This window comes from Coenobita brevimanus, chromosome 42, assembly GCF_032717465.1.
Source record: "Coenobita brevimanus isolate Jiangsu-jjx chromosome 42, ASM3271746v2, whole genome shotgun sequence".
Classification (NCBI taxonomy): Eukaryota; Metazoa; Arthropoda; class Malacostraca; order Decapoda; family Coenobitidae; genus Coenobita; species Coenobita brevimanus.
The window spans coordinates 3,427,501-3,448,665 of NC_136995.1; the positions used below are offsets into that span (position 1 = coordinate 3,427,501).

Genomic DNA, 21,165 nt, shown 5'->3' on the forward strand with positions numbered 1-21,165 from the left:
TTACAGTCCCTCCACTTTACACTCAAGTTCCTTCCAAATTCCTCATCCGTTCTCTTCTTACTCTCTCTTACTAATCTTTTCACCTCTCTCTTTCTTTCTACATATAACTCTCTCTTCCGCTTCTCAACTTCTTCCACGCCCCTATTTCTCATCCCATCATAGTATGCTTTCTTCTTTTGTACCACAGCCTGTCTCACCTCTTCATTCCACCACGCTGTTCCTTGCACCCCCCTCTGTCTTCTCTTCCTTCCACACACCACATCACATGCTGCACATATTTCTTCTATAAATATCCTGCACACACCTTCCACGTCCCCCATCTGCTCCAATTCATATTTGCCCAATCGTTCCTCCACTTCTCTCTTATACTCTGCCTTTTTCTCATCCTCTTGTAACCTTTCCACTCTCCTTACAGTAGCAGTAGTGGTGGTGGTGGTAGTAGTAGTAGTAGTAGTACTAGTGTAGCAGTAGTACTAGTGTAGTAGTAGTAACAGTAGTAGTAGTAGTAACAGTAGTAGTAGTAGTAACAGTAGTAGTAGTAGTAGTAATAGTTGTAGTAAAAATAATGGCATCTCCGAAACAGAATAAAACCCTCTATCCCCCTATAGCCAAACGCCTTCATCTCGTAAGGGGTGGCCACAAACAAATCGCCACGTCGCCCTGTCCTCCGCCATTTAACTGCCCTCCCCCCAACTCACACTCCCTTTATCACATACCGGTACATCCATCTCTGCATCTCAACTTTTTTTCTCCCCCTCCCCCTCTCCCCACTCAGATACACTCCTAGTCAGTCTCTCATTCTCCATCCTCTGTACATAAGTCATCGTACTGAAAAGGTTATGGATTTTTCACTATAAGGCGTCCCTTCGAAGATAGAGAGAGAGAGAGAGAGAGAGAGAGAGAGAGAGAGAGAGAGAGAAGAGGGATTACAAGGGAGGGAAGGAGGGAGAGAAGAAAGGAGGGATTACAAAGGAGGGAGGAGGGGAGAGGATAGAAGTAATTACAAGGGAGGGAGGGAGGGAGAGAAGTGACTAAAAATTACAAGGGAGGAGGAAGAGAAAATGAGGGAGGGAGGAAGAAAGGTAGGGAGGGAGAGAAGAGGGATTACAGCGGAAGGAGAACGGAGAGAGTAGGGGGAGGGAACGAAAAGACGAGAGATTACTAGGGAGGGAGGAAGAGGAGAGAGGAAGGATTACAAGGGAGGCAGAGAAGAGGGATTACAGGGGAGGGAGAGAAGAGGGATTACAGGGGAGGGAGACTAGAAGGAAGGGATGGAGAATAGAAGGGAGGGAGGGAGAGGAGAGAGGAGGGATTACAATGGAGGGAGGGATTACAAGGGAGGGAGAAGTAAGAAAGGAAAGGAAGGGGGGAGGGAAAGAAGAAACAAGGGATTACAAGGGAGGGAGGGAGAGAAGAGGGATTACAAGGAAGGGAGAAGGGAGAGAAGGTGAGGGAGGGAGAGAAGAGGGATTACAAGGAAGGGAGAAGGGAGAGAAGGGGAGGGAGGGAGAGAAGAGACGGGAGATTACAAGGGATGAAGAAAGGAAAGAGGGAGGAAGGAAGGGAGGAAGGGAGGGAGGGAAGAGAACGGGAGGGAGGGAGAACAAGGGAGGGAGAAGGGAAAGAAAAAGAGGGAAAGGAGAAAGAGAAAGGGAGAAAAGAAAGGAGAGGAGAGGGAAAGGAGAAGGAAGATTAAAAGGGAGGGAGAAGGGATGTATGGAGGAAAGGGAGACAAAAAGGGAGGGAAATAACAGGGGGGGGGTGAGAAAGAAGGATGGAGGGAGGATATAGAGGGAGGAGGGGAGTCAAGGATGAGAAAAGGAGGAAGGGAGAGAAGAGAAGGAATAATAAATACAAAAAGGATGGATGGATGGATGGATGGATGGAAGGAAGGAAGGAAGGAAGGAAGGAAGGAAGGATGGATGGATGAACGAATGGAAGGAAGGAAGGAAGGATGAGTGGATGGATGGATGGATGGAAGGAAGGAGAAATGGATGGAAGGATGGATGGATGGAAGGAAGGAAGGATGGATGGATGAATGGACAGAAGGAAGGAAGGAAGGAAGGAAGGATGGATGGACAGAAGGAAGGAAGGAAGGAAGGAAGGATGGATGGATGAATGGACAGAAGGAAGGAAGGATGGATGGATGAATGGACAGAAGGAAGGAAGGAAGGAAGGAAGGATGGATGGAAGGATGGATAGTGGGAGGGAGGGAGGGAGGAAGGAAGGATGGATGAATGGACAGAAGGAAGGAAGGAAGGAACGAACGAACGAACGAACGAACGAAGGAAGGAAGGAAGCAAGCAAGCAAGCAAGCAAGGATGGATGGATGGACGGAGAGTGGGAGGGAGGGATGAATGGAGAAGGAAGGAAGGAAGGAAGGATGAAGGAAGGAAGGATGGATGGATGGATGGATGGATGGATGGATGGAAGGATGGATGGATGGATGGAAGGAAGGAAGGATGGAGGGATGGAATGAGGAATGCAGGGGGAAGGAGGGAAGCAATAGGAAGGAATACTAAGGCTGAGAGAGGAGGCATGCGTGAAGTAGGGAGGGAGGGAGGGAGGGAGGAAATAGGGAGGAATGCTGAGGGAGGGGGTGGAGGGAGAACAAAGAGGGAGGGAAAGTGAAAGAAAATGGAAAGGGGAATGGAAGGTGAGAATGAAATGTGCGGGGAAAGGGAGGGAGAAATAAAAAGGGAGAGAAGAAAAAAAGGGAGGGAGAAGAAAAAAAGGGAGATAAAAAAAAAAAAAGAGGAGGAAGGACTGATGAGTGCAGGAAGGAGGTAAGAGTGGAGGGAGGGAGGGAAGGAGAAAGCGAAGGAGAAAATCAGAAAGGAAGGAAAGGAGGGCGGGAGGGAGGGAGAAAGCAAGGGAGGGCTGGAGGGGGAAAGCGGGGGAGAAAGGAAGGGAGGAAAGGAGGGAGAAAGCGAAGGAGAAAGGAAGAGAGGGAGGGAGAAAGCGAGGGAGAAAGGAAAGGAGGGAGGGGGTGAAAGCAAGGGAGGAAGGGAGTGAAAGCGAGGGAGTGAAGGAAGGTGGAAGGGAAGAATGCAAAGCGAGAGAGGGAGGGAGGGAGGGAGGGAAGGAATGGAGAGGAAGAGGGGAGTGTGAAAGAGGGAGGGAGGGAAGGAATGCAAAAAGAGGGAGGGTTAGAAGGGAGAGAGTCCAGGAGGAAAAGGGGAAGGAGGGAGGGTGGGCAGAGGGAGGGAGAGGAAGAGAGGGAGTGTATAGAGACGAAGCGTGAGAGGGAATGAGAAAATAGAGATAGAGAGAGAGAGAGAGAGAGAGAGAGAGAGGAAGTAAAGAGGAAGACAGCGAGGGAAGGGGTGGAATGAAGGAGAGAAGAGCGAGGGAGGGAGAGAGGAGGGAGGGAGGGAGGGAGGGAGGAAGTGTAGTGTGTTGTCGAAGGAAAGAGAAGGAAAGAGGAGCGAGGGAGGGAGCGAGGGAGGGAGGGAGGGAGGAAGTGTAGTGTGTTGTCGAAGGAAAGAGAGGGAAAGAGGCAGGAGAGACAAAGTAAATAAAAGGATAAGAGAGGAAATGAATGGATGATATGGGTAAAGGCGAGGGCCGGAAGGATGGAAGGAAGGAAGGAAGGATGAAAGGAAGGATGAAAAGGAAGAAAGGATGCAGGGAGGGAAGGATGAAAAGGAAGGAAGGACGAAAAGGGAGGAAGGATGCAAGGAAGGAAGGATGAAAAGGAGGGATGGATGTAAGGAAGGAAGGATGAAAAGGAGGGATGGATGTAAGGAAGGAAGGATGAAAAGGAGGGATGGATGCAAGGAAGGAAGGATGAAAAGGAGGGATGGATGCAAGGAAGGAAGGATGAAAAGGAGGGATGGATGTAAGGAAGGAAGGATGAAAAGGAGGGATGGATGTAAGGAAGGAAGGATGAAAGGAAGGAAGGATGCAAGGATGGAAGGATGAAAAGGAAGGAAGGATGCAAGGAAGGAAGATGAAAAGGAGGGAAGGATGAAAAGGAAGGAAAGATGAAAGGAAGGAATGATGAAAAGAAAAAAAAAAGGATGGAAGGAAGGAAGGATACAAGGAAAAACGGATGGAAGAACGGAAGAAAGGAAGGAAGGAAAGAAGGATGGATGAATTAGAAGGAAGGAAGGATGAAAAGGAAGAACGGATGGGTGGACGGACGGATAAATGGAAGGATGAGTGGAAGGAAGGAAGGAAGGAAGCATACAAAATCAAAATACAGAAGGAAGGAAAGACTAGAAGAGGAAATGATGGATATAAGGCTAAGAGCAAGAGTAGGAGGAAGGAAGGGAGGAAAAAGAAGGAGGGAGGGAAGGAGGTAGGAGGGGAGGAGACGTAAATGAAACAAATGCTAAAAATAAAGCAACCCTAAACAAAGAGAGGGGGAGGAGGGAGGAAAAAAAAAGGGAGAGAGGAAAGAAGAGTTGAGAATAACTTTAAAGCGTATTGAGGTATCCAAAAATAGACGTGGGAAGAGGCGGCGGAGAGAGAGAGAGAGAGAGTTATCTAAGACAGCACGCCTCGATACAAAAAGGTAACCAAAAATGGAGCAAGTGAAAGAGAGAGAGAGAGAGAGAGAGAGAGAGAGAGAGAGAGAGAGTGAGAGAGAGAGAGTGAGAGTGAGAGAGTGAGAGAGAGGGGGGGTGGCATTTGTGAGAAAATATGAACAAAATGTATTATGAGAGAGAGAGAGAGAGAGAGAGAGAGAGAGAGAGAGAAGAGGGGGAGGGGGCATTCATGTATGAGAAAGTATGAACAAAATGTAATATGAGAGAGAGAGAGAGAGAGAGAGAGAGAGAGAGAGAGGATCTATACGGTAAGGCTGTGACGTCAGCCTCCTACGTCAGCAACAAGGGAGGGAGGAAGGAGGGGAGTGGGGAGGAGAGGGGAGTGGGGAGGAGAGGGGAGTGGGGAGGGAGGGGACTGAGAGAGAGGGGAGCAAGAGGAAGGGAAGTAAGAGGGAAGGAGGGGAGTGGGGAGGAGGCAGGAGGGAGAAGCGGGGAGATAGAAAGGGAGAGGAGATGGGGAAGGAGGAACGGGAGAGGGGTGGAGGCAAAGAGGGAAAAGGGAGGTGGGAGGAAAGATAGGGGAGTGAGGGGAGAAGGAAGGAGGTAGGAAGGGGAGAAGGATGGGAAAAGAAAGGGAGGGAGAGAGTAAGCAGTGGAGGGAGGGAGAGGGAAGAAATGAAAAGAGGAAAAAGGAAGCAATGAAGAGAACAGTAGGGAATGAGGAAAGAAGGAAGAAATAAGAGGAAGGAAATAGGGAGTGAGGGGGAGGGAGGGAAGAAGTGGAGGGTAAGGGCGAGGGAAGAGGGGGAAGAAGAATGACAGGAGTGGAATGAGGGGCAAGGCAGAGAACATAAAGGACTGAGAATGGAAGAAGAAAGAGGGAGGGAAAGAAGGTAGGGAAGGAGGGAGAAAGGTGAGGACGTGGATGGAAGGGAGGGAGGAAGAAGGGGAGGTGGGAGAAAGGGAGGGAGGGAGAACGGAGAGGGGGAGGGGAGGGAATGAAGGGAGGGAGAGAAGTGGGGGAGAAAACGCGTGAAAAGATGTGAAAGGCACAGCAAGGAAGAGAAGGCAAGGGAAGGATGGAATAATAGGGAATATGAGAGAAAAAGGAAGGAAAGGAATGGAATGAGAGGAAACAAAGAGGAATGGAATGAAAAAGGAAGGAAGGAGAGGAATGAAATGGGAGGAAAGAGGAATGGAATGAGAGGAAGGAGGGAAAGAGGAATGGAATGAGAGGAAGGAGGGAAAGAGGAATGGAATGAGAGAGGATGGAAGGAAAGGAATGGAATGAGACGAAGGAAGGAAAGACGAATGGAATGAGAGGAAGGAAAGAGAAATGGAATAAGAGGAAGGATGGAAAGAGGAATGGAATGTGAAGGGAAGGATGGAAAGAAATGGAATGAAGGGAAAGAAGGAAAAAGGAATGGAATGAGAGAGGAAAGAAAGGGGGATGGAATGAGAGGAAGGAAAGAAAAATGAAATGAGAGGGGTCGGAGGGAAAAAGGAATGGAATGTGAGGAAGAATGGAAAGAGGAATGGAATGAGAGGAAGAAAAGAAAGGAACGGAATGAGAGAATGGAAGGAAAGAGGAATGGAATGAGAGAGAAGGGAATGGGAAAGGGAATGAAAGGAGGGAAAGGGGAATGGAATGAGAGGATGAAAAGAGAGAGAAATGGAATGAGAGATGAGGGAGAGGGATGCAATGAGAGGAAGGAGAAAGAGGAAAAGAATGAGATGAAGGAAGAAAGATGAATGGAATGAGAGCGGAAGGAGAGGAATGGAATTACAAAGGAATTGAAGAGGAAAGGAATGAGAGAGGAAGAAGAATGGAATGAGAGTAGAGAAGGAAAGAGGAAAGGAATGAAAGAGGAGGGGAGAGAAATGGAATGACAGGAGGGGAGGAAAGAGAAATGGAATGGGACGAAGGCAGAATGATGAAAGGAATGAGAAAAAGGAAGGAATGAGGAACGGAATGAGAGGAAGGAAAGGGGATAGGAATGAGAAAAAGGGAGGAAAGAGGAATGGAAGAGAGGAAGGAATAAAGAGGAACAGAATGAAAGGAAATAAAAAAGATAAATGGAATGAGAGAGGAAGGAAGGAAAGAGGAATGGAATGAGAGAGGAAGGAAAGAAAGAGGAATGGAATGAGAGAGGAAGGAAGGAAAGAGGAATGGAATGAGAGAGGAAAGAAAGAGGAATGGAATGAAAGATGAAGGAAACAGGAATGGAATGAGAGGAATGAAGAAAAGACGAATGGAGAGGGGAATGAAGGATGACTGGAATGAGAGGAATGAAGGAAAAAAGGATGGAATGAGAAAGGAAGGAAAACGGAATGGAAGAGGATGGAGGAAATAGGAGTGGAATGAGAGGAAGGATGGAATGAGGAATGAAAGAGGAAGGAAGACGAGTGGAATGAAAGAGGAAGGGAAGAATGGAATGAAAGGAGGAAGGGAGGACTGGAATGAGTGGAGAGAAAGAGGAGCAGAATGAGAGAAGAAGGAAAGAGGAATAGAATGAGGGATGAAGGAAGAGAGGAATAAAGAGGAGAATGAGTGAAAGAGAATAAAAGAAGAATGAAAGGAATGAGAAAGAATGAAAGAAAGTTAAATGACAGAAGGAATGATGAAAAAGAGCAGAAAGGGATGGGAAAAAGGGAATGAGTCAGGAATGGAAGACATAAGGAATGAGTGGAATGGGGGGAAAGAAGAATGAATGCATGAATGAATGGGTACTGGAGGAAGAAGATGAATGACAGAAGAAATAATGAAGAGGAGGGAAAAAATAACGAATGAGAAAATGGAATGAAAGAAAGAGGAATGAAAAGAAAAATGAAAGGACAGGGAATGACAAAATAAACCGGGAGCAATACATGAAAAGGGAAATGAAAGAGGAGGGAATGAAAGCAAGATGAATGAAAGAACAATGGGAGAAAAGGGAATGAAAACAAGAGGAATGAGAATGCAAAGAGTGAAAAGGGAATGAAAGCAAGATAAATGAAGGAGGAGAGAAAGAGAAGAAAATGAAAGCAAGAAGAATGAAAATGGAATGAGAAAAAGAATGAAAGGAATAAGAAAAGGGAATGAAAGCAAGACAGTGAAAAGGAATGAGAAAAATGGAGGGACACCAAGAGGAATGAGGAACTGAGGGCAAGAGGAATGAAAGAGAAATGAGAATAAATGAAAGGAATGCAATAGATACTAACGCAAAAGGAATAAAAAGGGGAATGAAAGACGAATGAGAAAATGGAATGAATGATAAGAGGAATAAAAGAAAATGAAGGAGGAATGAGAAAAAAGAATGACAGCAAGAGGAAAGAAAACCAAAAGGAATGAAAAATGAATGAGAAAGGGGGATGAAAGCATGAGGAATGAAAGTGTATGAATGAAATGGACAAAGAAAACGTGAAACTGGAGTGAAAAGCATAATGAAAGAAAGAAAATGAAAGGAAAAAGATAAAGATAGATGGGTAGATACATATATATACATTAAACAGATTGATGTAAAGTTGGACTGACTGAGATAGATAGACAGATACAAATGTGGACACAGATAGACTGAAGAATGGATAAATAGATAATAGAAAGAGAAGTGAAGAAATAGATGAATGAGAGTGAAGATGACAAAGGTGAAAGGACTGAAGAGAGCAATGGGAGGAAAATAAATAGCAACAGACAGCTAATGCAATGAAAAAAATGAAAGTTTGAAAGGCAGATAAGAGCAAAGAAAAAATAAAAGAAAGAAAATGAAGATTAATGAAAACGGGACAGGAAAGAACGAAAGGAAGAAAAGAAGAGATAAAAAGAGAAATAGAAGAGAATAGACGAAAAAAGCAAATTAAGAAAAAGACTGAGGAGAAATTAATAATAAATTAATAATCAGATGAATAATAGTGAATCAATGAATGTAAGAAGGAAGACAAGAATACGAGAAACGAAAGAAAGGAATGACGGAAATGAGAAAGAATGAAGGACAATAGGAGAAATGATAGAAACGAATGAAGGAAGTGGGAATGAATGAATGAGGGGGAGAGTAATGGAGGGAGGAAAGAAGGTAGGCTGAGGAGAAAAGAGTGGAAGAAGAGGGAGGGGTGAAGAGAAAAGACGAGGGTGGAGGAAAGAGAGAAGACTGAAGAGAGAAAGCCAGAGGAGAAAGAAAACTGGAGGAAAGCAAAAACTTGAAAAAAAGGGAGTGCTCCAAGAAAGTGAGTCGGCTAGAGGAAAGTGAGAGGGATGGAGAGAGTGAGAGGGATGGAGGAAAAAGAGAGAAAGATGGAGGAAAAAGAGAGAAAGATGGAGGAAAAGAAGGATGGAGGAAAGTGAGAATAATGGAAGAATGGGAGAAGGATGGAGGAAAGTGAGAAGGATGGAGGAGTAAGAAGGATGGCGGAAAGGGAGAAGGATGGCGGAAAGGGAAAAGGATGGAGGAATCAGAACGATGGGAGAAAATGGGAAAGTTGGGGGAAAAAGGGAGAAGGATGGAGGAATGGGTAAAAATGGGTGAAAGGGCAAAGGATGGAGGAAAAGGGGAAGGAAGGAAGAAAGAGAAGGCTGAAGGAAAGAGAGAAGGCTGGAAGGAGAGAAGGCTGAAGAAAGAGAGAATGCTACAGAAGAAGAGAAAGGTGAAAGAAAGAGAGAAGACTGAAAGAATGAGAGGGCTCAAAGAGAGAGAGCTGAAGAAAGAGAAGGCTCAAAGAGAGATGGGTGAAGAAAGAAAGAATGCCGAAGAAAAAGAGGAAGGTGAATGAAAGAGAAGGCCCATAAATTTCTCATAATTATTTACTTCCTCCATCCTCCCCAAGCCTGTAGCTGTTCTAAGAAAGGCCATTTCAACCTGCAACCTAAACAATTCTCTGTCACTCACTGTCCAGGTTTCACTCCCATTTGAGAGCATCAGCAGAAAAACACTTTCCATACTAGCTCTCCTACCCTTCAAATTACAACCAAGCTCTCCAATTTCTCCTGATGGAACTTTCCATACTCATTAGTCCTGCAGTAGATAAGAGTATGGATACTTCTGCATTTGCTGGTTTGGTAAATGTGAGCTTATTTGAGTAATTCTGAGTCCTAAGTTAGGTATTCTAAAAATAACACTTCAATTTTTGTAAATGTTTTCTGCATGTACCGTATATACTGAAAATTATGAATTATGCATATCCTGTACGGTAAAACATCAATAAACAAAGAAAATACATAACCTTCTCATCTGGACATGCACAGACAGAACAAAGATAATCACAAGAGGTAGTTCTCTCAATAACCACCAAGCAGTGAATATCTGCTACAAGTCTACCCTCAGAATTAAGTCTGGGCCACTTCCCTCATCAATGCAGGTCTGGATATTTCAATCTCTTAACTCACTCTAACCACAGTTAAGCCCTTAATTTATCTGGAATTTTTATCAATGTATTTGCATCTGTGACCCATTCCACTGCAACAGCTGCATGTTTGATGAGAACAATTACATAATCATTGCCGTACTACCCAAAGAATATGATACTCAAACTACTGTACTGTCTAGTTTTTAATGCTTAGGTGTTGCTGTAGTCTAACTGTACAGTGTGAGGACTATCAACTGAAAGATCAAGTGCTTGACTCCACCCAAGGGCCATTGACTGGCATCATGAAGAGGACCCTGTCACAAAGTGCTATTCACTTCAACAGTAGTCCTCTAACTATGAGTAATGCAACAGTTCCGCACTAAGAGGATGATGCAAGGCCTAACAACTGCACTGCGTTTCCAATGAACCAATGTACTGATATGTATAGGTTATTAAATTATTATACCTTGCATCATTTTGTCTTCTATCTATCTATTGCCAGACGCCTTAATCCCACAAGGGGTATCCACAAACAAATCGCCTCCATGTCACCCTGTTCCCCGTCATTTCACTGCCCTGCTCCCGACTCACACCCCCCTCTCTCATATACCTCTCCACCCCATCCCTCCATCTCATCCTCGGCCTCCCCTTCCCTCTCCCCCCCTCCACCTCACTCACATACACTCTCTTCGTCAGTCTCTCACTCTCCATCCTCTCCACATGGCCAAACCATCTCAGTGTATTCCTCCTAATGATTCCTATCACATCCACATCCACACCACAATGCTCCTTTATATCCTCATTTGTCAGCCTGCCTCTCCATGTGACTCCACAGGCTCCTCTTAAATAATTCATTTCCACTGCTCTCACTCTTGACTTGTGTCCTTCCAACAACGTCCAAGCTTCACTTCCATACGTTAGAGTTGGTATCACAATACTGTACTGTCGTGTAGTAACTTTTTCACTTCCATGCTCACTTCCCTGTTTCTTATCACTGCTTTCAAGGAACCAGCAACCTTTTTTCCATGTTGTACCCTTTCAAGCACTTCACCCTCTAAACCTCCAACTTAATCACCACACTACCCAAGTACTTTAAGTACTCACATTTTCCATTTCCTAACCATCCAACCTCGCTGTACATTCACTGACTTCACCTCTCAAAGACCATCACTTTACTCTTCCCTACAGTACATTCACCTTTAGGATCCGTTTCTTACACACTCTCCCAAACTCATCCACCAAGCCTTGCAGCTCCCCTTCATCTTCACTTAACAACACAGTATCATCTGCAAACAACATTACAGGGGGTTTCCAAACACTACCCTCTCTCACTAGGGCCACTCCAACATCCACTGCCCTACCTTGTATCTCTTTTATTACCCCATCCATGAACAGACTGAACAACCATGGAGACATGACACATCCCTGTTTCAACCCAACCTTCAAAGAGGAAAATTCACTCAGTTCACCATCCACACGCACTGCAGCCTTAGCACCATCATACATACTCTTCACAGCATTCAACAACTTCCCATCTACTCCATATATTCTTAATACTTTCCACAATCCTTGTCTATCCACCCTGTCATATGCTTTCTCCAAATCCATGAAGCCTGCATACAACTTCTTCCCCTTCTCTAGAAACTCCTCCACTAAAGATCTAAGAATGAGTATCTGATCTACACAACCTCTTCCCTTCCTAAAGCCACCCTGTTCTTCTCCAACTAATTCCTCTGTTATTTCCCACCTCTGTCAATAAGTATCCTGCCATACACTTTTCCTATTACACTAAGAAGTCTTATGTCATTATAAAATCACTTTTCTCTTTAAGAAATATACAGCAGCTTTAATCCCTTGTAGGGCATTATTCATTACACTGAATTCTCTGTACAAAATTCCCAAATGATGCAGTCCAGTAACTGCAATCCAGTACTTATGTGTGTTATGCATGTAAGAACACAAAATAAAATCACAAGAACACAATCATCATTAACCAGGGCAGGCTGTGAAAACGGGTACCTGTACAGCCGGTACTCCCATAAACTTCGTTCTCATCTGTATTTTTCCATCCCAAATGATAAGAAAAAGGGACAGAATGATCATACAAGTAGCATACGTATCTAATCAATTTACCTTTATCCAAAAAAAATGCCATGAGAATAAATATTATTTTTCTTTGTTTATTATAAAATAAACCCACCACAACATTTAACCCTCTCCAAAAAGGGAAAAGGAGCCTGTAAGTACTTACCATAGAAGGAACCAGAACTGATGAAAATTCTTATCAAAATATTGAGGGAGACTTCAAACTGCAATGCACAGTACTTACCAGATATAAATTTTCAACAACAAAGAAAAAAATAAATGCAACAACCAATTTTGGACACAATACACATCACTATAATTTTAAACTGTATATCATGTCAACTTTAAAAAAAAAAAAAAAAAAAAAAAAAAAAAAAGCCAATATATAACCCTCATTACAAGCCATGTGTCTTGAAAAAATAAAAAAAAATCACAAAAATGGTACTATAATTTGAAGGAAACGGACATATAAGCTAAAGGCAGCAATGGGACCTGATTTGAAGTTTTCCTTTTCTAGGTATTTTTCTATTATTTTACACTATCAAATCAGAAAAGAATGCAGAAGAGGCAACTTATGACAAGGACTAACTGAATCTCGATGATATAAAGTAGTAGTAGTTGTTGTTGTACCCCAAGGTTCATCTGAAAAGAGAACCCAGTGGAATACAGGCTGAATCTCTCTCTCTCTCTCTCTCTCTCTCGGAGCTCACCATCCTCCTTTCAGGCGATAGGGAAGGAGTTCAGGGACTTCTGAATACCCAGTCAGTGGAGCTGGCTGGCTATATCACTGCCACCACATGAGGGAAACCCTCCTCCAGCACCATTATAAAAAGCAGACAGCTCAGTACACCATGTGACGTAACAATTCATCAATCATATATAACTACATTTTAACCCCTTCAATCTTTCTTCCTAAACAAAATCATTCAGCTCAGAGGGAGAATTCAAGTTAAGAAAAACTACAGAAGGCTGTTTCTACGAGAGAGAGAGAGAGAGAGAGAGAGAGAGAGAGAGAGAGAGAGAGAGAGAGAATCTCTTTAAATTAACAAAATCATCTGACAGTAGCAAGAATATTCATCACATTATCGAGACCTGTTTCTCCCACCCAAGGATAGGGTGAGGTTTGGCTCAGAATGCATGGAAAGGAAAAAAAACATGATAGGAGAATTTTTAAAGGCATTCCCACTGAGCTCATAATAATAATACATCATCAGCTTGAAGGGGTTAGAAGTAAGGTTCAGTATGTACTCACCCTAATGGAGTTCTCCACTTCCAGACAGTAGGGTTGGTTTTGGTACTGCTGGATCTCGCCTGTGATCTCAGCAACTTTCCGCCTTTTGGAAAAATTGATGAGACCCTCTCCTGATTTAGGCAAGAAGTCTGGGTTGCCCTCCTCGATAAGCAGGATATTGGTCAAGTACATTCCTTGTGGGAGAAAATACCAATTGTTAGTACTTCTTTACACTTGTTTCACTTAAAATGCTTTATTATTAAGAGCAACTACTTCTAATGTGAATGGCATGAAGGATCAAGAAGGGGTATAGTTTTATTAAGGAATGGGCAAGTGAAGATTAGGTCCACTGGAGAGAATATTTCAGGTCTCTGGCAGCAGCAGACAGGAAAAAGGCAGCTGCTACTTGTTCAGGCACAGATTAGGGAGGTGGTAGATCAGTGGAAAAGGGACCAGATAGTATAGGGGAAATTTTTGTAGCAACTGCTAATGATGATGATAATAAACTTAACACCTACTATATTCTGTATCAAATAGGCTATTTATCTACAGTGTATTTAGTTCCAGACCCATAACCCCCACCCCCCACACACACATACACAAAATATCCATCTCATATCAGTAGAGCTGGTCCCAATACGTCTGTCAAAATATCACAACCTTTCCATAATTTCAGTGCTGCAAAGTGGGGGAACCAGGGAATCAGGGATTTTTTGGCCATATCTCGATACCCTGAAGATTTCATGCTGATAGCTCAAGCCATTCATGAGATATAATGGTGCTAAAGACATGTGATAAAAACCAGTGGCCCTGTGGCAGCCATTTTGGTGACCTTGACCTTGACCCCGAGTCTTCATTTTCGAACGCATCCAAGATTTTTGTCAAGTGTTCATACCCTGATGGTTTCATGTTGATAGCTCATGCCATTCATCAGATATAATGGGGAATCACACACACACACACACACACACACACACACACACACACACACACACACACACACACAGATGGGCAAAAACACTATGGTAAAGGTAGACGATAATAAGGCAACATTCAATGAGGACTACAGTACTATATAACAAAAAAGTAGTAACTCACCAAAGAAGGGGACACAGGGAGGGTTGATTGATCGCAGCTTCTCTTGGTACTTTTTCCAATGGTTATCACTGAGTTCGCACACCTCTTCATATACCTTCAGCTGCCCAGGGGGAAGACGCTTTTTCATCTCCTGTTTAAGAAAGAATATATATGTTCATTTTTATGCCCGAAAAAACATTCTTATATGCACTGAGAAAAGCAATGATACAGACCCCAAACTTATTAACTATTCCCATTTTTCTTTGTGTGTGTGTGTGTGTGTGTGTGTGTGTGTGATGTACATATGCATGCTTTGTATTGTGGGGGGGGGAGGAAATGGGGAGGAGGCAGGTGGAGAGGTATGAAGCAAATTATACAGCTGCCTCTGATGTTTCTGTTACTGCTACCACTAGTTTGGGAAACTAAACCATCGCATATTAAATATACTCCCTCAACTAGGAATTTTAATGAAAATCTACATATAAACTGTAAACATTAATGAACTATATTGTAGCATAAACTATACTATCAATTAGCTATCTTAATGAAAATATAAACTGTGATTCTTCATAAATCATACTAAATATCTGCCCATTAAATATACTTTTTCAATTAGCTATCTTAAATGATAATCCAGAAACATAAGCCGAATCACTTGCCAGTTTGGTGTGCTCAAGTCGATGGACAGCTGCAGATTTGAGTGCACTGGAAACTTCAAACATGCCAGAGAAGTTGTTGAGCTCATGGAACATGACCATGATTTCAACCACTCGCGTCATCACACACACACGCTCTTCAAAGTTGTCAGTGTCCACTATACATCGCATGAACCATCGTGTTATCTGGAAAAACAATAGGAGGATAAATTCAAGGTCTGAACTAATCATAATTAAACCACATGACCATAGTTTATTTTACAGATTAAAGAAGTAATAATACAATAAACTGCTGAGTGTATGCAAGCTGTCTGCCATAGGGCTGTGCCAAAACCACTTCACTGGGCCAATACACAGCTAATTTCTGCATTTTTGGAGATAACAATACAGGTTGTCTCCAGTGGGAAACTGGATGATACTGAAAACTTTCATTTTCATTTCTGGATTATGAATATTGTTTACCCTGCTTGTGTGTGTGATTGTGCTGCTGACAAGCACACTTGTGTAGCCTAATGAATGAAACCTTACTGCATGGCACCCTATATAACAATGTAAGAAGTGACACCACATTCCTGCACCAGCAGACAACATCAAAGTACATGTCTGGAAGGCTAGTACTGTTAAACCATTAATTGCTGACTGTCTTTTGTTATACAGTAAACTCTTAATTATCTGTCACTGTGGTAGGTGGGGGAGCCCATCATCCACTCACTCAATGTAGAGTGATGCCATATGAGCTCTACACTGCGTGACAAGCCAAATGGTTTTCTGTACCCAGAAAACCAGTTACTATACTGGGTGGTAACCATATAACCAGGGTTTCTGGCAGGGTTAAGTGTCCCCCAGATTCCCCTATCCAAAATCACTTAATCATGGAAGTCGTTTCAGAGAGCCTCGGAGGGCCCAATACCTGTCCAGGGCCCTAACCAAATGGGCAGACTCGTGTGGCCATGTGGAATGTGAGAGGTGTGAATGAGGAAAGCAAGAGCGTGCAAGTGGTGAATGCGTTCAAGAGTGCGAGATATGCTGTGATGACACTGTGTGAAACGAAGATGAAAGGATGCGAAGTGGAGGAGTGGCAGGGTATGAAATGTGTAAGATCAGGAATGAATGGGAGAGGAAGATGTAAGGAAGGAGTTGCATTGTTGATGAATGAGGTGTGGCAGAGTGGAATGAGAGACTAAAATACGTCAGCTCGAGGTGTATGTACGTCAAGTTCAAGTTTGAGAAGGTGAAAGTGGCAGTGACTGTAGCATATGCACCCTGTGAGGACTGGTGTGAGAGAGAGAAAGACGGGTTTTGAGATGAGCTGGATGAAGTAATGAGAGAAATGCCCAGGAACTATAAAGTGATCGTGATGGAGGATATGAACGGAAGAGTAGGTACTGGTCCAGAGGATGACATAATGGGTTGTTATGGAGTACCAGGAGAAAGTGATAATGGGATTCGATTACAGGATATATGTCAGGAGAGGAGGTTGTGCATTTGTAATTCGTATTTCAAACACAAAGATGCACATAAATATACATGGTATTGAGGAAACAGGGATCGCGCTGAAAGAAGCCTGATTGATTACGTGCTCGTAGAGAGGTCAATGATGGGAATGGTTGCTGATACGAAAGCTGTGAGATGACGATATGGAGGTCTGACAGATCATAGGATTGTGGTATGCAAGATCAAGCTGAGAGGAGTGATGTGGATCAAGAGAGAGAAGAGCAGTCAGGGTGAAAGACTGAAAGTTGAGAAGCTGAGGATCAAAGAAGTGGCAGATGATTAGAGGACCAAAGTACAGGACGAGTTAGATTTAGCGAACTAGAATGAATTGGATCTGGACAGCCTGTGGAATGCATATAGGGATTGCATAGTTAGGAATGCTAAAGAGGTGTGTGGTGTGGCAAGAGTATCAACAAAAAACAAGGGTACAGCATGGTGGGATGAGGAGGTTAAGAGAGCGGTGGAGGAAAAGAGGAAGAAGTGGCTAAAGTGGTTACAGGATAGGGGTTCGGTTGAAATAAGAACTGAGTATATCGAGAGCAAGAAGCATGTAAAGAGACTAGTGGAGATGAAAAAGGAGGAGATAAATGATGATCTGGGAAGAAAAATGAATGCAAACTACTCTGAAAATAGGAAGTTATTCTGGAAAGAGGTGCGGAAATGTAGAAGTGAAAGCGGAAAGAAATGTGATAGTGTGAAAGATGCAGGTGGTACGTTACTAAACCATGGAGATGAAGTAAGGACCAGATGGAAAGAATATTTTGAAAGCCTGATGAATGGGAATAGCGATAAGAGCGGCTGTAAACATGACTGGTTTTGGGGGTGTGGTGAGAAGGAATGCAGTACCAAGAGACGTGACACTTGCACAGGTCAAGGGCGCTGTGAAACGGCTGAAAAATGGGAAAGAAGGTGGGGCTGATGAGGTGTATGCAGAGATGCTTAAATGTTGTGGAGAGAATGGAATGAAGTGCTTGTTGGAGATATGTAAGAAGGCATGAATGAGTGAAACTGTGCCTGCAGAGTGGAAAAAGGCTGTGATTGTACCCCTGTACAAAAATAAAGGTGAGCGAAGTGAGTGCAAGAATTATTGTGGCATAAGTTTATTGAGTGGGGTAGGGAAGGTATATGGAAGAATTATTGTACAGAAAGTAAGAGAGATGTCAGAAGTCCTAGTGAGTGATGAATAGGGTGGCTTTAGGGCAGAGGATGTGTGGATCAAGTATTTGCAGTGAGACAGATAGTAGAGAAGGCTTGTGAGAAGGACCATAAGGTGTCTATGGCATTCATGGATCTGGAAAAAGCATACGACAAAGTAGGCAGAGAGGGACTGTGGAAAGTTTTGCGCATGTATGGTGCAGATGGTAAGCTGCTAGGTGCTGTCAAGAGTTTTTATGATGGTAGTGAAGCATGTGTAAGGGTTAATGGGCATCTAAGTGAATGGTTCACAAACGGTGTGGGCGTGCGACAAGGTTGTGTGATGTCCCCATGGTTGTTCAATATATATATTTGGAAGGGGAGATGAGAGAAGTGAAAACACGAGTAATGGAGAAAGGGATGGCGTTGGTAATGAATGGCGATGGGTGGAATATCTCAAAATTTGTTGTATACTGATGATGCAGTACTGCTTGCAAGTACTGGACAGGAACTTGGTAGGCTAGTGCAGAGTTTTGCTGTTGTCTGTGAGTGTCGTGCCTTGAAAGTAAATGTAGAAAAGAGTAAAGTGATGGTTACTGAGAAGGTGACCTCCAGTGTGATGTAACAGTGAATGGAGAGAGACTGGAATTGGTGAGAGAGTTCAAATACTTGGGTACAGTGATAGAAAAGAGAGGAAAATGTGCAAATGAAGTTGAAAGTAGAGTGACACAAAGAAGAAAAGTAGCTGGTGCAATGAAAGCCTTGATAAGAAACAGAGGCTTGAGTGTTGCAGCTGCAGGAGGCTTACATGAAGGAGTGTTAGTGCCAACGCTAACTTATGGGTGTGAGACTATGGTGTGGCATGATAATGAAAAGTCAAGAGTAAGAGCAGTGGAGATGGGACTGTTGAGGAATGTATGTGGAGTACAGAGGGTGGATAGGATGTGAAATGGTGTGATTCGTGAAAGGCATGGAGTGAGAAAGTCGGTGGACACCAGAATTGAAGAGAGTGTCCTGAGACGGTATGGTCACGTGGAAAGAATGGATGACAATACAGTGGTGAAAAAGGTATACCTGAGCGAATCTGAAGGTGGGAGGAGACGAGGTAGGCCAAGGAGAAGGTGGAGAGATATGGTGGATGAGTGTTTGAGGAAGAGAGGTTTGGAAGTCAATGAGGCTAGGGAACTGACAAGAGATCGAACTGGCTGGATGAATGTTGTGAGGAGAAATGTATGATCAGGGATTTTGGCACCCCTTGTGAGCACGGCAGCGTCTGGACTGACTCAACCGGATATGTTTGTGTGAAGCTGCTGAATGTAGTGAATGTTTTTTGGCGTATCCGGTAGAGCCAGGATTCCAGGGGTTTGAATGATGAGTGAATGGTGGCCTATTTGGATTGGGCAAGTTTATGTTGTCTGAACACTGCTACTCCTCACCCTGCCCTTGGGTGGGAAAGGAGGTCCGGATGATGATGGTGATGATGACAATATCCAGCCCAACGCAATATCAGATGCAGTTTGCCCAACTCTATTAAAGCAATATTTGGCAGAATTTGGCAATATCCGGCGCTAAAACAGGAAGCAATCAGCAGTACTATGCATTTTTTGGCAGTAATGTGTATCATCCAGCTCACATCGGCCTGTACGCAGACCCTGCAGCACAGCAACACACACCAGCCAATCAGCATGCTTTGCAGTGTAGCCCATCTTATGTGCCATGCCAACCACTGCCACCCCCCTGTGCCTAGCTTGTTGTTGTAGTGCTGTGTAATGTACTCTGGTTTTGCGTGATGGCTGAACTCGTGGCTTTTGTTGCTGTGGTAACACTAGGCAAGTATGATAATGATTATACAGAATTATGTACTGTATTACGGTACTACAGCATATGTACACTCACGATCACTAATTTCTGGTTAGGGATGCCCCCTTCTTACCCCTGTATACCAGAGAAGAGGGGAGAGGGGAGGACGAAATGAGCCCCACTTGCCTCAACCCCAGCTCCCAACCCTCCCACATAGTCCTACCACCCCCCACCTGTCATTCTTAACTGGCAGTTACATCTCAAGCTGCAGTTACATCTCTTGCTGCAGTGTGTTGATAGTTATACGGTATAGTTTTACATGTCCTAGTGTTTTAGGTTTGTGTAACAGTAGTGTGGCCAAGTGTTTTAAGTATGAAGTCAGTTTGAGATGTAACTGCCAGTTAACCCTTTCGTTACCAGACGATGGAGGCTGTGTCCAAACGCAGGCAAGTAATCAGGAGGTAAGCATGCTCAGCCTAGGCCGAGTGCTGGGAGAACTCTCCGTTTCCACGCTCGTGGTACTTCTTAAACATTTTATCCTCACACCCTTAATTTTGCTTGTATCTCCATGATTTTTATTCCTCACAATCTCGAATAGTTGTACTCGTTTATGGTGCTGATAAAAAACTTTTAGCGAATATAAATTATGAGCAAATTCACAATTTTTTTTTCTTTCCTTTGTGTTTTCTCATAGAAATATATGTTTTATGGTAACTGTTACTGAGAAAGTTTTAGGACATTTCATTAGCTACATTTTGGCATATAAACATTTACTGTAGGACAATTCAGGTTGGTTTTACATACTGCAAAAGGAAATTATCTTACGATTGAGTTGCAGAGCGGGAGCAGTGTTTCGCTATATTATTTTTTCCCCTGCCTTTATTTTTGCCTCTACATGCCTGATTTTTAATTTACGTAATCTCGAATAGTTGTACTTGCTTATGGTGTTGATAAAAACGTTCAGTGAATATAAATTATAAGCTAATTTACGATGTTTTTTCTCTCCACCAAGGGGCAATTTTGTTGGGTGCAACTTGCATCATCCAGTAACGAGCAGGTGATACTAGGTTCGACGCAGCCTGCGTCGTCCAGTAATGACTGGGTGACTTTTGCACCGCTACCCTAAGTATCAAAAGGGTTATGCAATGACAGGTGGGGGGGGTAGGGGTATGCGGGCGAGTTGGGAGCTGGGGTCGAGGTGGGAGGAGCTCGTTCCATCCAGCCCTTTCCCCTCTTCCCTGAGCAGAAATTAGTGCTCGTGAGTGTACTGTATCAATACTGTAGAGGCACAGCTCGCATAACGTGTGTTTACATAGTGCAAAATAAGTCACAGCACGGCAGGTGCCATTTGTATTAAAAAAATGTCAATGTGAAAAAAATAAGTGTAATGCAGTCGGAGGATGCTGCCCATTTTTTGCAGCACCTGACCATGCACTGACGATGGATATGACACGATGGGACGTCCCAATTTATGTTTCAAAGGCATACTACATCGCCAATGATAGAGAGAAAGCGGCACGAGGCATAAAATTATGGTTGGAAAACACACAACGCAGCAAGTTACACACAGAGCGTGGATTGCATCACATAAAAAATGAGACATCAAACATCACATGCAGGAAGCTGAGGCGGTGGGAGGTGCAGTTCAGGGCTGTCTGCACACAGGCAGTGAGCTAAGCACAGGGTGAAGATGGGCGGGGGAACAGGGAGGGAGACGAGCAAGGGTGGGGGAGGTGGAGGGGAAGGGGAGGGAGACAAGTGGGGGTGGGGCAGGGCAGGGAGGAAGACAAGTGGCGGTGAGGGAGGGCGAGGGGAAGGGGAGGGAGACACGCAGGGGTGGGGGAGGGTGGGGGAACAGGGAGGGAGACAAAAATTACTA

General features: G+C 43.8%; 1 protein-coding gene across 1 annotated transcript in view; it reads right to left on the reverse strand.

Annotated features, from left to right (window-relative positions):
• The window catches only part of LOC145397668 (son of sevenless homolog 2-like), a 214,460-nt gene that overhangs the window by 133,441 nt on the left and 59,854 nt on the right, over positions 1 to 21,165 (reverse strand). The window contains exons 20-22 of the mRNA XM_080270708.1: positions 14,862 to 15,044; positions 14,224 to 14,353; positions 13,147 to 13,319 (exon numbers count right to left, since the gene is read on the reverse strand). Of these exons, the coding sequence (XP_080126834.1) occupies positions 13,147 to 13,319; positions 14,224 to 14,353; positions 14,862 to 15,044 (486 nt within the window). The remainder of the gene's footprint in view (positions 1 to 13,146; positions 13,320 to 14,223; positions 14,354 to 14,861; positions 15,045 to 21,165) is intronic.